Below are 15,556 nucleotides of genomic sequence, written 5' to 3'. Positions count from 1 at the left end.
TCGATGTATTACAAATAATACTGCAGAAGTTTAGTAAAGTTAAGTGTTATACCAGACCAGGCTCTCAGAAAACCACAAAACCTATGCTAAAGTCATTCTAAGGAACTGCTTTAAAACCACAAAAGAAAAGACATTCAGAACTGAGGACGGACTGCTGTCTGTAGCTTAACCAATGAGCTTAAGCACAGCAGGAAGACAAAACTGGGCATGAGGAACAACTACAATATCACAACGTGTCTGTAATCCCGAAACTTCTTGTATATATTGCTGAAACAACTTGGCAAATTAGAAAATGCAGTGAATTCTGTGTCATCTGCCCAGGATTGAAGTGGAGAAGCAACCCTTTGTTTAGAAAAAAAAAATACCACCATGACTGTAAATTACTTCAAGTCCAAGGTTAAATCAGGGTCTATGGACATAGCATGTCAATATAAAAAGTCAGTTTACTTTTTATACAGAGACATCTTTGCGCATAATTGTTTCTGAATAAGTGTTAATAGGGAGGTTTTCTTTTCATTTCTTTCATTAAACACTGATATCAGAATCTTGCACATAATCAGCTCATCAAGCTGCTATAGCTTTTGCAATACCATTCTATTTCCTATAAAGCTTTCCCCTACAGGGTTGTTTCTCTAGAACAACCTTCCCCAACCTAGTGCTGTCCAGGTGTTTTAAAATACAACTTATACTATCACTGGCCATGCTGTCTGGAGCTGATGGGAGTTGTAGTCCAAAACATCCCAAGCAAATATATTAGGCAGTCATGTAAGACATTAACTTTACTCTCCAGTGATTGAACACCACAACTTATGTTCTACGTATCGCAGAACCTGGCAATCATTAATGAGATGGCAAGAGCATTTTACACAGGATTACCAATGGCCCCATGCAAATTCCATTGCATATTGCAAACTGAACTACAAGCATAAAAGTTCAATCGATCCTATATCTAGTATTAAGTAGGACCCGAAGTGCTGATTCAGAGTGTAAACAATGTTTATGGCTGTACTGGATTTATTCCATTATTTCCTAGTATTTTTTTTAGCTCTTATTATGATTAAATATCTATCCTACCCTTCCAAAGGAGCCCAGGGCAGCAAGCACAAAAGAAAAACAACAACAACAATTAAAATCTCCAGAAACAATTCTAATGCAGATGCAGACTGGGAAAGATTGTAAAAAAATAACCATAAACCATAAAGGCAGACACATAAATATCAGTACACAAGTATCAAGTTGAAGAAATGTGCATCTTCCTTTCACACTTTCCTGCAGGAAATCTGGCACAGCCACAGTGAAGTGTGAAGTGACCCTCAGGGCAACTTCAAACACTTTCCTCAATGGTATGTAATATTTGGAAACCTTGCAAAAATGAGTTCTCCCTCTCCCTTCCCTGTGTCATCTTGCTGAACAGCCTCTATGTTCATAACCTGAAAGCGGACATATATTAACAGAACTCCAAACATTAAAAAAGCTTGCAGTTCCTTAACTGTGGAGAAAGCATAACCAGTGAAGCAACCAAACCTGGAAAAGCTAAGGACAACTAGTTCAAATTGATGAGGATAGACGCTTCCTACTAATACCACATGTAAACCAGGATGTGGTTCCACGATATGTCCTTGCCAAGCCAAACTTTACCCACCATGTCAAACTGTTCTGAACCTGCATACTCACATGCATACCACTAATGTGACAGGAGCAGGAGACATGGGTGGTAACAGCAGCAAAAAGCTGCTGTTTGGACTTACTTTCCTCCATGTGACTGATTATGCAACTTTTTAATGGAGTTTGTTCTGTTAAAATTATCTTTGTAGCAGACATCTAAGAGAATGATCTAGTTTCATGTCATTGAAATAAAAAATAAAGTCTAGATTACAGAATACTTAGCTTTCAAAACTGCATTTAAAACCTTGATTTATAGATTAACAAGAAATATCGGAAACCACAGGAACTGTTTTGCGCTACTGAAACTTAGAAGGTGGAATCTATTTAGATTAAATTTGGGAACATTTCCCCCTTCTGACTACCAAGCTTTAGCCAAGAGTGAATTTTTATATTCGTTTTATAAATACAAGAAGAAAATTGGGATTAAAATGGAACTGCTGACAGGCCATTTTTTATAATAGCAATGTTGTTTTAGCTCTAATGATGCCAATCCAGCATTTAAAAAATCTTTTAACTAAGATTGTGATCTAAGCATCAAATATTTAGAAATATGCTTAACGGAAATTTACTTCCAAGTAAATATAAATATCAGGGTACAAATCAATGTTTGCAAGTTACTTGTAAGAAGCATACTGAAGTAAAGCATGCCAACTGAGTATGGTGTGGTATGAGTTACATCTCAAGGGACTGAAGATGGTGGCTGAAATCCAGTGAAGCATATGTGTGCCAGATGTGTGTAAACAGCAGAACACAACAGTCCCCGTGGTGGCACATCTGAAAGGGATTTCCAAAATGGTTTACCCAAACAATCCTAACTAGGGCTGTGCAGTAGTGAAGTGAAATAGAGTGGAGCAACAGATATATCACTGTATCCCAAGCCCCGCTACCTCACACCAAGCATAGTTAATGGGGGGGGGGGGCATTTGCCTCACTATGCCAACCCAAGGCTGGCATAGCTGGTGAGCTTTGGATCCAGCAGATCTAAAGCTGATGGTGCCCTGCCTGAAACACCATGTTTTGAGGCCTCTCACTTCCTACCGCTGGCTTTCAGAGCTTGAACTGCACTCTTAATTTTTCAGCATAGTATCCCTCAACGTGCACACACAATAATATGAGCATTCATAAATGGGATATCTGGACCACATTCAATAGGCACTCAAAACTATCCTTATTTAATTCCTAATGTTCTGGAACATATGTGTAAAACATGTTGCAATGCTGCTTATGGCTCTGGCTTTTGGGTTTCTGAGAGCACAACAGAACATTTGGCAAAGCAGATGCCAAATCATACAGCACCACACTGACTATGCCGCTATATGCTTGGCTACCCATATTCAAATAGAATATGCAAGTTAGCTGATCGCCGAAAAATTGATGCTTTTGAATTATGGTGCTGGAGGAGACTCTTGAGAGTCCCATGGACTGCAAGAAAATCAAACCTATCCATTCTTAAGGAAATCAGCCCTGAGTGCTCACTGGAAGGACAGATCATGAAGCTGAGGCTCCAATACTCTGGCCACCTCATGAGAAGAGAAGACTCCCTGGAAAAGACCCTGATGTTGGGAAAGATGGAGGGCACAAGGAGAAGGAGACGACAGAGGACGAGATGGTTGGACAGTGTTCTCGAAGCTACCAGCATGAGTTTGACCAAACTGCAGGAGGCAGTGGAAGACAGGAGTGCCTGGCATGCTCTGGTCCATAGGGTCACAAAGAGTCAGACACGACTAAACGACTAAACAACAACAACACTGTAGCAACAAGCTAGAGAATGATGTGGGTTGAGAAGTAGAGCTTGATGCTTCCCTATCCAATTTATTAGACATGTAAAATTCTAAATCTTTCCAAGAAAGGGAGTGCCATTATGAACAGGAGTCTTTCATGCTCATCGCCATTTAGAATATAAGCTTTAATTAAAATTATTAAGAGATCTTAGGCTTACCTTGTTTTGGCAAATCTGGTGAACTGATCTAGAATGAACATCCGCTATCACTGCTGCACTACAACCCACATTGAGGTCAAAGACTTCTAGTGCTCGATTGCTACCAGCTGCCAGTACAATATCTGTTATCTCTGTAAGTTAAAGTTCTGTTAAGCTGTGTATATGTATGTACATCTCTTTCATATGCAAGCAAAATGCACACTACATTTAAATAAATTAAGCAGTTTTGCCTGACTTTACTAGCCAGTGTTGTTCAACACACTGGTAGAAATAGCACCAATGACAAAGGTGCATCATCATAATGCATGTTTCCAAATTTATACCACTAATGATTTTACAGCATGATAATAGCAGCATAGTAAAGCTAATGGCTTTGCTTTTTATGATATTAAAAGATAAATCTATCATATCATTATATTAAAGAACTGAAGTTAGCTAAGGGTGCAAGCCTATGCATGCTTACTTGTGCAAAAGTTCCACATAACTAAATGGGACTAATCTTATTTATTTATATTTAACAAAATTGATATACCAATTGATTGTAATAAAACCTCAAAGCAGTTTACACAAAAACATAAAACATTAAAATTTATCAATAAAAAACATATTTTTATTTAAAAAACATTCAAAACTAATTAAAATCAACAATAAGCTACAGACTAAAACACATGTAGCAGCTTAGTAATCGTGCTAAGAGGCTAATGCCAATTGTTCCAAATTAAGTGCTTCTGACTGAATGCTGAACATAGGTAATAACTGATAAGAGGATACAAGAATAGAATTCATTGACTGCTGAAAGGCTGGTAATTTCCACTGTAGATGCCATGGGGAATTTCTGTACTGATTTACAAATGCTCTTATTTCGGTATCTACAGAAATATATAAATAACATCAAATAATAAAAACAATGAAATAAACAATGAATTTTTTTAACAGGTATCTTATAAACAGTTCTTATACTTACAAACATAAAGTAAAAGATGGCTATGTAAAAATATTTTACATATTTTTTTGTTATGAAATTTAAATCTAGTGTACATCTCAAAGCACTGCATCAGTTAATTTTCTTTTGTATTTCTGTCTATTCCTATTACTGGGAAAAGAAGGAAGAAATGCTTGAACTCTTGGTCCAAATGCAGCAAACTTGCATGTGTGACTATGGCATCAGAGATCAAACACCACAGTTTTTAAGGAGGGAAGGAAGAAGTGAGTGGATAATTTAGACTGTGTTAACATGTTCTTCTAATTAAGAGATCTAACAAATTCCTGATGTTTCTGTCTATAGTTGAACTGAATCTTTTCCATACAAGCATTTTTCCAAATCTGACTCATCAAAGAACTGAGTGAAGAATTAGGTGAAATGGGAGTAATAGCACAATGGTACATAACAAGCAAAACTAGTGGGAAATCGAAATAAAGAAAGCCACAAACAAAACATCGGGACAAATTAAACTTTTTCTTTTGGGTTTCTTTACTTATATCAAACTTGGCTGTCAGGATAATTTGCGGGTGTTTTAATTTTTCCCCCTCTCTCCTTCTGTGTGCTATTGTTTGTTTGGCATTCAGCACTGAATTAAATCCAGTAAAGGAACTAAGCACAGGCAATGAAATCAGTTGATTTGTTAAGTGAAAGAAAAAATGTGATCCTAGTAGTTATTAATAGCATAATCCCCCCAAATAAACATCTTAGACATGTGAAATCAATGAGATTTAAACTTGTGTAACTTTGGTTGATGTATGTGTGTATTAACTTGTTTGTATATTTAAAATTCCTCACATCCAACTGCTAATGGATCTATACCCTGATGAAAAGTGTTTCATTACTGTCCACTGATTAAAGAATTTTATCTGATTAAGCATCTGCCTGTAAACTGTTTGGAAGAAATCAACACATTTGGATGGAACTGTGAGATAGCTTTTGTTTTTTTACATTATAAGGTAATGTTCACTGATGAAAGGCAAGGCCATCTTTAATACCTTCTTTTTCACTCCTTGTTACATTAACACAGCAACACCAAATGAGCCTCAAAAACAGACAAGTGTTCCCGGAACTCTCAACCACAATAATTAAAATTTGCTCTCAGGATTGCAATTGATCAAATCATTAACTAAAGCAGGGTGGGGAACGTCAGACCCAGCACTCAAATGCAGCCCTCAAGGTCTCTTTTTCTGGCCCTTGGGAGTCTCTCCAAGCCGCACCTCCTCCCAAGCTATTTCTTTCTGCAGAGCACATCTTTTACCAGCCTAGCTTCACAGCCTCAATCAACTGTTTCTGCATGGCTGGAATGTGTCCTTGCTTTCCTAGATGGAAGGCACAGGGGTGTGTGAGGCTGTGTGTAGAAACTTGCCCACTGTGCAAAGGTAATGTTGATATTCATTGATGATCCACCCACTTTTGCCTCTGGCCTCACTCGTTACTGGTGGGTAGCCCCCAGATGGGAATGTGACCCTAGAGTTGAAAAAGGTTCCCCCATCCTAAACTATAACTTTTGTTGATCAAACTGATCAAGGCTGCAACCCAATACATCTAGAATTATGCCCCGTTGAACACAGTGGGGTTTACTTTTGAGTAAACATGCATAGGCCTGTACTACAATTTACAGCCCTAGAAATAACATAGAATAATACTTTAGCAAAAGATGCCGAAAAGACAGTAATGATTCCAAGGTAGTGTTGGGCAGAATTAAATCTCAGGTACAATGAGATTAACTGCAATAGAATTGAATGTGACCAGAGGCAATTTTCATGCTAACAATATTCCTATTTTTATTTTCTGATGCAAGATGTAACATTAATAGCAAAATCTGAGGCATGTATATTAAAAAGTCCCACTCTACTCCATAGCACATTCTGCAAAGTAACTATCCATAGGACTGCAGTTTTATTTTTTCCTCTTTCATTACTTTGTTTAGGTGTCTTACAGGATCTAAAGAATACTTGGTATTTCTAAGAATCGTAAGACTTTACCTACCGTTTCATCTCATCCTTGCTGGTATCAAGGTAGCATCTTAACATGTGAAACTCTGCGCCACAAGACAACAATATAAATGTATCTATATAATAAAACTGTGCTGATCGAATGGATTTATGAAACATTTCCTTTCCCTAAAAGTAAAATATATATAATTAACTATGTATACTGTATAATTTTCCGTCAGAAAAATACAGATGGTTTCTTTATGGCACACTGTCAGATTACTTCTTTTGTTAATTTTCTGACTGACAGGTGATTTCTCTAAATTACAAATCTTGCTTCATCTTACACTGTTGTCCATTTCTTTATAATTACTATTAAATTAGTCAAGGCCTAAAGCCCTAAGAAAATACAATGTCACTCTGAAAATCCAGTCATTTACAATGAATCTAGTCTGACTTCAGTGCTCTTTCCCACAATAACATCACATCACAAAAATTACAATGTCCTGAATGCCAATCTCTCCTCAACCTCTTTGACACACACAATCAATTTCTTCTTCTTTGCATTCTCTATATTAGAGGAGGAGAACTCTTTTTCAGCATGAGGGCTACATTCCCTTCTTGGCAACTTTTATGGAGCCACAAGCGAGCATTGGGTGGGGTCAGCAGCAAACATGGACAAATCTTAACAAATCTAAAATTTACCTTTGTGTGTAGACTACGCACGCACACACACACCTCTTTCTCCATTCCAGGCAATGGCCCATGATGGAAGTGGAGCATTGTAACAATTTAGCAACCATTTTGAAATACCAGAAAACTTCGAGGCGAGTGGCACTGAAGTCATAAAGTGCTCATGAATTACAGAACACACAGTTTTATGTGCTTGATAATTTCAGTGCCATCACTATTGCTAACTAGAAGTGTTAAACTATCCTAGAATTTTTTTCACAATTACTAAGGTGGCAATTGGAAATACATTCCAAATGATTTTGGGGTCATAGAGAACAGGCGTCATAGAGAACAGTACCCCAAATCTATCTAACTGGCATGAGATGTTTATTACCAGACATAAAGCAGGTTCTGCACTGCTGACTGACCAGATCCTTAATGTTCTGTCTTCAGAAGATGAAACAAGCCAGTTGTTGTCATGGCTCCAACCAACTGAGTTAACGGCACCATCATGCCCTAAAAAAATAAAGAAAAAATGTTTTTGGAAAACAGGTCTGTCATACATTCCTAATAAATCAGAAGACTTTCCCCCCCAGAAAGATCATTGTTCACCTAAGAAAATTCTTATATATAATAATGTATGAATGTATGTGGAGATACAAAGAGGGGTTTTAAATAATTAAATTAAAATTTCAATCCACAAAGGAAAATACAGTGGTACCTCAGGTTAAGTACTTAATTCGTTCCAGAGGTCCGTTCTTAACCTGAAGCTGTTCTTAACCTGAAGCACCACTTTAGCTAATGGGGCCTCCCGCAGCTGCCGCGCCCCCGGAGCACGATTTCTGTTCTCATCCTGAAGCAAAGTTCTTAACCTGAGGTACTATTTCTGGGTTAGCGGAGTCTGTAACCTGAAGCGTATGTAACCCGAGGTACCACTGTAATGGATTTTCTATTAACTAATAAGATACCTATTCTTCTTCCTGCTGAGGTGGACTTAGGGAGACCTGGAATCAGTGTGGAGTTAGCCATCTCCCTTATTTGTCAAAATTCCCATCCTGGACAACTAAACTGCTTCAGAAGTGCCAATTACAGAGATTGTTCAGCAGAGCAGGAAGGGCAAAGTAGGAATTCATCGGCCTTACCAATAAATCCCTTTTCTTTTTGTTGCAGTGTACAGTTTCACCCTCCAACTTGAATTCCTCCTTCTTATAGGTTTAGGTATCCTCAGGCCACATACAGGCTACATTTCCCCCTGTAAGCTAAATATTTTAGTGAGAAGAGATGACTTGCTCATTCTTCATTTTGTTAATTCTCATGTCCTGATACTGTCTTTCTTGTAGAACTTTATTTGGCCAAAACATGCTTGTCCAGAGGAGAGGCCATTAGCAAATCCGAGACTGATCACAACATGCCGTTAACCAAATATTTATATAAATTTCCTATTATCTAGGGAAATCAATTTCTAGTACTGGAATGCAATCAGTAAAATATGCAATGGCATAATGCTTCTTTCTGAATCCACTAGGATGCCTGGTTTAACAGGCATGGAAACTGAAGTTAAATAGCTAGTATCTATGTATTTTTCCATTTATGCAATTGCAGTCTGAGCTGATTTATAATGAAACAAGTATTACTACACATAAACAATTTTTTTTTTGGTTGCCCTTCATGAAAATTTCTCAAGGCAATTACACATCCCAGAATTTCCCAGTATTGCCAGACATTCTTATGGAAAATGTGACACCTGAGAAACCAAGAAAATGGAATTTCCCAACCCCACTTAAAGCATCTCTACAGCCTAGGATCTGGGGAAAGAAACAAGAATAGCCTGATTCTGCCCACCTGCCCACAGCTGCTCTGACTCTATTTAAAAACAATTTTTTATTATGAAAAATTCTGAGGCAGAGATATAAATACGCATAGCAAAAGTATGAATTTGTGACACACTTGTTCTTGTTTTTTCAGAAGTCTAGGTTTAGAATCAGAGAAGTCTCAGAATGTTTTACTTTATACACATCAGTAATATGTTTAACAGAATATACAGTGCAGTTGGAATTTTATCATGATGAACAGGAATATATTCCTTAAATTTTATTTCAAGTATAAAGATTGCTTCCGACTACTGTTTGTTTTAGCCAGGCATTCTGATATAAATATACTGCAAGTTGGTAGCAGTGTAAAAGCATGGTTAGCCTAAACTTGTTGTTACTACAGTGTTAAATGATGCCCTTTATTGTGCTTCACATGCAAATCAGAGTTGTAACTGAACTGCAAGTTTCATCAACACTTATGGAAGAAATAAACTTCTCTCTTTACAAAGGGAAGACTGGTATTGTAGAACATTAATTTAGCAACTTCAGTTCAATGTGGCCACTTCATTTTTCTATCCTACAAACTGTAAACAAATTCAAAGTGTTAAAAGAGCCGATCTAACATCCCATTGTCATAATCCACCACATATCATTTACAAAGATGAAAACTGTTAATGTTAAAGATATAGTATTTTAAAGTCCTAGACTGCCCCCTGGTGCACTGAATTTAAATTTGCAATATACATGTATGCATTTCATTTATAAATTTATACGCTGATTCTCCATTTTTGTCACAACCAATCTCCATAAGCGATGAACGACGGGTTTCAGTGAGTTTTCAAGGGGGGATTTTTGAGATGGGGTAAACCTACTGGAAGCAGTGGGAGACCTTCTTTAGGGCATTGCTAACCAACAGCCATTATCGTTCTTCCCACGATCCCCTGGAAGTGGTGTCATTCCAAGGCATTCTAGGTTTAGGTGGGGACTCCACTGGCAGCCTGGGGGGGGGGGGCAGCCACAATTTCCCCATGGGATGCCTTAGACAAGGCACTGTTCCCGAGCTTTTGGAATGACAGGAGGCGGCAGCAGAGGGTATCATAGTCTGGTAGGCAGGCACTGAGAGCAGCTCTGCTGCTGCCGAGCTGGCGAGACTAACAGGGAAAATTCAAAACCAGCAGGACCAGATTTTCCTAAAGGACTGGAAGAAATTTATGTTGTATCTGGAAGACAATTGTAATTACTTAACATCGCTTGTAGGGTTACAAGAAGTTTTGTAAGGAGGACTTTATAAATTATTGGGAAAAGCATTAAGATTAGCTGGTGTAAGATTGGATTTATAGCAATAAGCATAGTAATAAAATGCAAAATCAGAAAGAAATGTAGAAAACCATTAGAAGGGGTCTTAGGCTGTGATAGCCAAAGATTTGTTATGTTGCTTTGCAGTTGTTATGTTGGAAAATTTGTGCAAAAATAAAAAAAGAGAGCAGCTTTGCTGCTACCACCAGCAGAGAAGCCCACACCTCCAAGGAAATTCTGCTTCCACAGCCCCTGTAAGCTCCCTTCAAACCTTTTCAGTGATTTAATCAACCCCTGAAAACAAACAGAAGAAAATTTCACCTTCCAGTCAGGTTTAGCAATATAAGACAAAATAGGCAAATTAGTGGAAATGAAACCGAGCATGGTGGGCTTCAAGGTTCTAAAATGAAAAAGAAATCATAGCAATAATATACAGTACTAGCGCTAAAAACAAGTAGCATAGTAAAAACGACATTTGCTTAAAGTGCTGTATCTTGCACTAATAGGAAGTAAACAGAAGACCTAAGACTGAAAAAGGCTGGAATTAATTTACCTGAATAAACTGTTGGTGTTCCTGTAAGATTTGAATTGAATGCCAGCAAAGTTTTGTCAGCCAAGCCACAAGCCAACAACTCTCCATCCCCTGTAAGAATAAGGAGTATACGAACTTAATCTGATAATTCTAAACCATGAATATACCAAATCATTTTTTAAAAAAATATTGTAGTTATATATACGCTGCATTTAAAGAATTCCTCAGAAGTCAATGGGATGTATTTCTGTGTAGACATGTACAGGATTGTGTAGTCAATGCTGAAAATCAAGGCAGGCTTGCTGTCTGAATGAACCTTTATGAGCCCTATGTACGTAAAAATGATGTTTAGCAGGTGAATGCTGCAGACATCTAATGTAATGCATGAACATTTTTCTGTACCTGAATACTGAATACAGCATATAGAAGTTGGCTTATCAGCTACGATAATCTGTCTCTCAGATTTGTTTGGAGGAATGTTGACATGTGGATAGTCTTCCTTATTTCGTCTTCAATGGTAAAGAAACAGGAGAACATTTAAAAAGATAAATGACAAGCTGTGATGTACACTTAAATGTATTACCATTAAATTTACAATATTTTCTCATTAACAAGTGTTGGTGTAATAGAAGTTACATACTGCTAAAATAATTTTAATGCCTCTTTTATTTGGAATCTCCCCCCCCCCCCCACTGTGTAAATGCAGGATAATACTAGTTCTGCTTCAGTGTCATTAATGCATTTGTTCAGACATGTCAGTTTTACTGCTTACCGTTTGCAACTTCTCTTGCACTTCAGATCCAGATTGTTTGGCTTTGCATTGGTCTTTGGAGAGAACATGGTCATTCTGCAGTCGAAAACAGTGGGCAATAGTTCATAGAGCCAAACAAGACTTGACAAGAAATGTCTCTTTGCATTTAATGTATAGGTTTGTAAACGTGCAAATAGATCAGGAAGGGTACCATGTTTTCCTAACTCACTAGAGACAAGTGAAAATAATGCAAACGTCCAGTAACTTCATTTTCTATGGATTACGAAATGATTGTAACATTTTGGTGTTACTGTTACAACAGTGAGCTGAATCCAAAAGTTCTCTTCCTCAAGAGGAAGCTTCTTCTTTCAGAGGAAGGGAATCTTGCATTCAAACCCATTAAATAAGCAATCAGAAATAACTGCCTCAGTATAGGAATATCAAAATCTAAGTTACACAGACAAGCAGGCTAGCAATATACATATAGCCACTAACTCATATATAGCCATGCTATGATTCTGAAGGGATGCAGAAAGAGCGCAGGAATCTCAGAAGACGGAGATTTCCAATAGCTGACAGAAAGATTTCAGTGAACTACATATTTCCTGGCCCCACCCCATCACTAAGAAATCCAAATAAATTATGAAAAATAGTGCTATTTGTAGACCAAGCTATGCAGATTTTGCTAAAATTGCAGAATTTTAGACTTACAATTTTAATTTATTTGTGAATGTGCCAGTTTCCCAAACAAGCATTTCTTTAAACCTTAGTTTTAATAGTGTCAGACTAATATTTTTTACTCTTTAGCCCATTTTACATTACATTTTCCATATGTCAAATATGCTGTGACAGTCATGCAGCTTCTCTTTCTACAATGAAATTAAAAAATCAATCTTAAAACACTAAAAATAATTACATAATATGTACTCACTGTGGCGCTGATGTGTAACCTGAGGACTTAATTTTATTATGGAAGACCAGCGGCTGATCTTTTATTGGGCTTTTTGTACCTGAGTTTAAAAATACATACAAAAATAAATAAATAAATAGTTATAATTACAACTATATAGTTGCAATTATAAAATAGTTAATAATTGCAACTAAGAAACAATAAATAAATATGTTTTAACAATCACAGTTACAAATATGGATACCCAGGAAGTTCAGGTTATTTTGTTTCAGCTTTTAAGATGTTGAACTTCTGCAATATAATTCTGTCTTTTAAAAGCATAATTATTTTTAAATTGAACAAACAGGATGCTCTGAGCAACAGGCCTGAGTTCCAGGGATGTAGTAATGCAAATCTACAGTCCCTGTTTATGTAGCCTCTCTCACTGCTTCAATTGAGGGGAATGTTTCCATAAGTATTTATTTTGTCTCCAGTGCAGAGAGCATTAATATTATTTTATTTCTTATACACCACCCTTCCTGAAATGTCCACAGTGACTAATAATAAAAATAGTACAAAAACAAAACTAAATATCATATCCTATAATGTCAGTATTACATTATACATAAGATGCCCTCCCCACGATGTTCCAGAAGCCTACAGGAACAAGTAGGTTTTAAGGTGTCAACTGAGCAAAAATAATGGGCGGGTCAGCCTGATCTCAAGATGAAGGAGGTTTTAGAGCCAGGTACCATCAACGACTAGGAAAAATCTTGCATCAGGTAGAACTCCACATGTGCATCCAGAAATTATTGCTGGATATAGTGGAATAATCTGATCTTACATCAACTTACCTGGGAGTATCTTCTACCAAAACATTTATTTATAAATTAATATTTAAACCAATTCTTCAGTCCAAAAACCTCAAACCAGCTAACAAAGTCAGCAATAAAAACAGAACAGAAAGAATAACACAGCCCCAGAAAAAACAGACAGACAGACAGACAAAAGATGACTGGTTACCACCCCAGATACCTAGTCTGATGTCAGCTGTGTTCCCAGGTGGTACTGGGTCTTAACCCATCGCTTTTGGATGCTTCTTCACCCCAAACAAAGAATAGCTATTTATAAATAAGTGCCAAACTAGTTGAAAGTTTACCAAACTTACCTTTTTTACTTACAAGTTGGCTTTTTTCTTTCTTCAGGCACAAAGGAGAGGTTGGCAGAAGAGAGCACCTAAGAAGAGACACACTTCCTTACCTGGGCTTTGGACGCAGGAGATGTGCATTTTTAGGACCCACCGTGATTTTGTAATCGTATGCTGTTTTAAATCATTTTTAACACTGGGTTTCAATTCTTGTAACCCACACTGGGATCTTAGCGTAAGGGTGGGTTAACAACAACAGCAACAACAACAACAAATCAAACAAATCAGAAGACTAATATATATATAAACCATTTATGAAAGAGCAGTACTAGTGACTTTGTGGCACTGCTAGAAACACTGATTTCCAAAAAAGATCAGCTCCTCTCATGAGCTTGAAGATCAATACAGTGGTACCTCGAGTTAAGTACTTAATTCGTTCTGGGGGTCCATTCTTAACCTGAAACTGTTCTTAACCTGAAGCACCACTTTAGCTACTGGGGCCTCCCGCTGCTGCCCTGCCGCCAGAGAACGATTTCTGTTCTCATCCTGAAGCAAAGTTCTTAACCTGAAGCACTATTTCTGGGTTAGCGGAGTATGTAACCTGAAGCGTATGTAACCTGAAGCGTATGTAATCCGAGGCACCACTGTACTGTACTTGAAACTGATTATTACAACCCATCAACCCAGAAAATCACAGGAGCTTTGTGTTGCAATTTCACTTGATAAAATCCGGGGCAATATTCGAGTATCCCATCCTTTCCCACCATTTAAAATTAGCACAACATGGTGGTACGTATCAATCAAAAAGTCACATTTTCATTATGCAGCAGGTAATGCCATGTAAAAGGAACATTGGCATCTGGAATAGAAGCACTAATGCTACAATCCCCACATCTGAATGTACCCTATAGCTAACAGTTTATCTTCTAACCTGTTACAGATGCTAGCTGTATGGTGGAACTGGTAGAGATTCAAATAAAACCAAGTGACTTAATGATTCATTACCTGGCAACTACAGAAAGGCCTTTCTCACTTCCACTTAAATGGAGTTCACTCTGCTGGGATCTCAAGAGGGCAGCAACATTAATCTCCAGTAAGGCAATTCTATTCTCAAACATTGAAGTTAGCAAACAGAACACCTGCAGAGACATGTCCATGAAGCATTTCTCCCTTCAAACCAAAATAACGCCAACATAGTAAACAGTAATCAGTGGTTTGTAACCTAATGTCTGTGGGCGGAGTTTGGCTCATCGAGCAGGACTTTCCCATCTCCCCTTTCTGTGCATCCCCCTCAACACCTCTAAAATCCACTCCTTAGGGGTGGGAAACCCTTTGGGACAAGGTGGGATGTAGTGGGCAGGGCTGCAGAAGGGTGGAGAAATTGGTGAAAATCAGGAATCCTCACACAGGAGACCTTTGGATCCAAGCCGTTAGAATTAGTAAGACACGGGCTATTTCAGTGTCATGCATGTGTGTTTGAAGCTCTGCATTCATTTTACTTGAGACTTGTCTACACCAGAGTTCACTGTGTGCTTGCAGCTGTTTGCCTTCCCATTTAATCTGCATAGTCCACATGACATTACTCTCCAACAGCACCAGTCTTGATGCTTCCCCCCTGTAAACTGAGGTTTACCTGATATGGGGATAATCCGATGAATTGGGGGAACTGAACAACAAATTTGAGGTCACATACTATTTTTTTCGATGTTTCTGGGTGGATGGCTCAATCCCTGCTGTCTACTACTCCCTTTTTCAAGCCTATCCAAGCCTACTACTTCCTCAATTCTTTCATTTCTTTTCCATTTGTACCCCTATTTCCAGGGCACCCCTGAACGGAAGCCTTATACATACCGTATTTTCGCACCATAGGGCGCACCGGCCCATAAGACGCACCTAGTCTTTTTGGGGGGGAATAAAGGGGGGGAATTATTTCTCCCC

At 37.9% G+C, this 15,556-nt stretch overlaps 1 protein-coding gene across 3 annotated transcripts in view; it reads right to left on the bottom strand.

The window, feature by feature from the left end:
* WDR27 (WD repeat domain 27) overlaps positions 1-15,556 on the bottom strand; it is a 71,834-nt gene that overhangs the window by 45,591 nt on the left and 10,687 nt on the right. For all 3 annotated transcript variants that reach the window (XM_083434083.1, XM_083434081.1, XM_083434082.1), the window contains exons 13-22: positions 14,624-14,757; positions 13,640-13,707; positions 12,514-12,592; positions 11,604-11,678; positions 11,234-11,340; positions 10,853-10,942; positions 7,587-7,708; positions 6,576-6,709; positions 4,376-4,473; positions 3,605-3,726 (exon numbers count right to left, since the gene is read on the bottom strand). In XM_083434083.1, the coding sequence (XP_083290209.1) occupies positions 3,605-3,726; positions 4,376-4,473; positions 6,576-6,709; positions 7,587-7,708; positions 10,853-10,942; positions 11,234-11,340; positions 11,604-11,678; positions 12,514-12,592; positions 13,640-13,707; positions 14,624-14,757 (1,029 nt within the window). The remainder of the gene's footprint in view (positions 1-3,604; positions 3,727-4,375; positions 4,474-6,575; positions 6,710-7,586; positions 7,709-10,852; positions 10,943-11,233; positions 11,341-11,603; positions 11,679-12,513; positions 12,593-13,639; positions 13,708-14,623; positions 14,758-15,556) is intronic.

Source organism: Podarcis tiliguerta (genome assembly GCF_965153285.1).
Source record: "Podarcis tiliguerta genome assembly, chromosome: 3".
In the NCBI taxonomy this organism is placed as follows: domain Eukaryota; kingdom Metazoa; phylum Chordata; class Lepidosauria; order Squamata; family Lacertidae; genus Podarcis; species Podarcis tiliguerta.
Note: the sequence above shows the minus strand (reverse complement) of the source record. Positions and strands in the feature narration are given on the sequence as shown.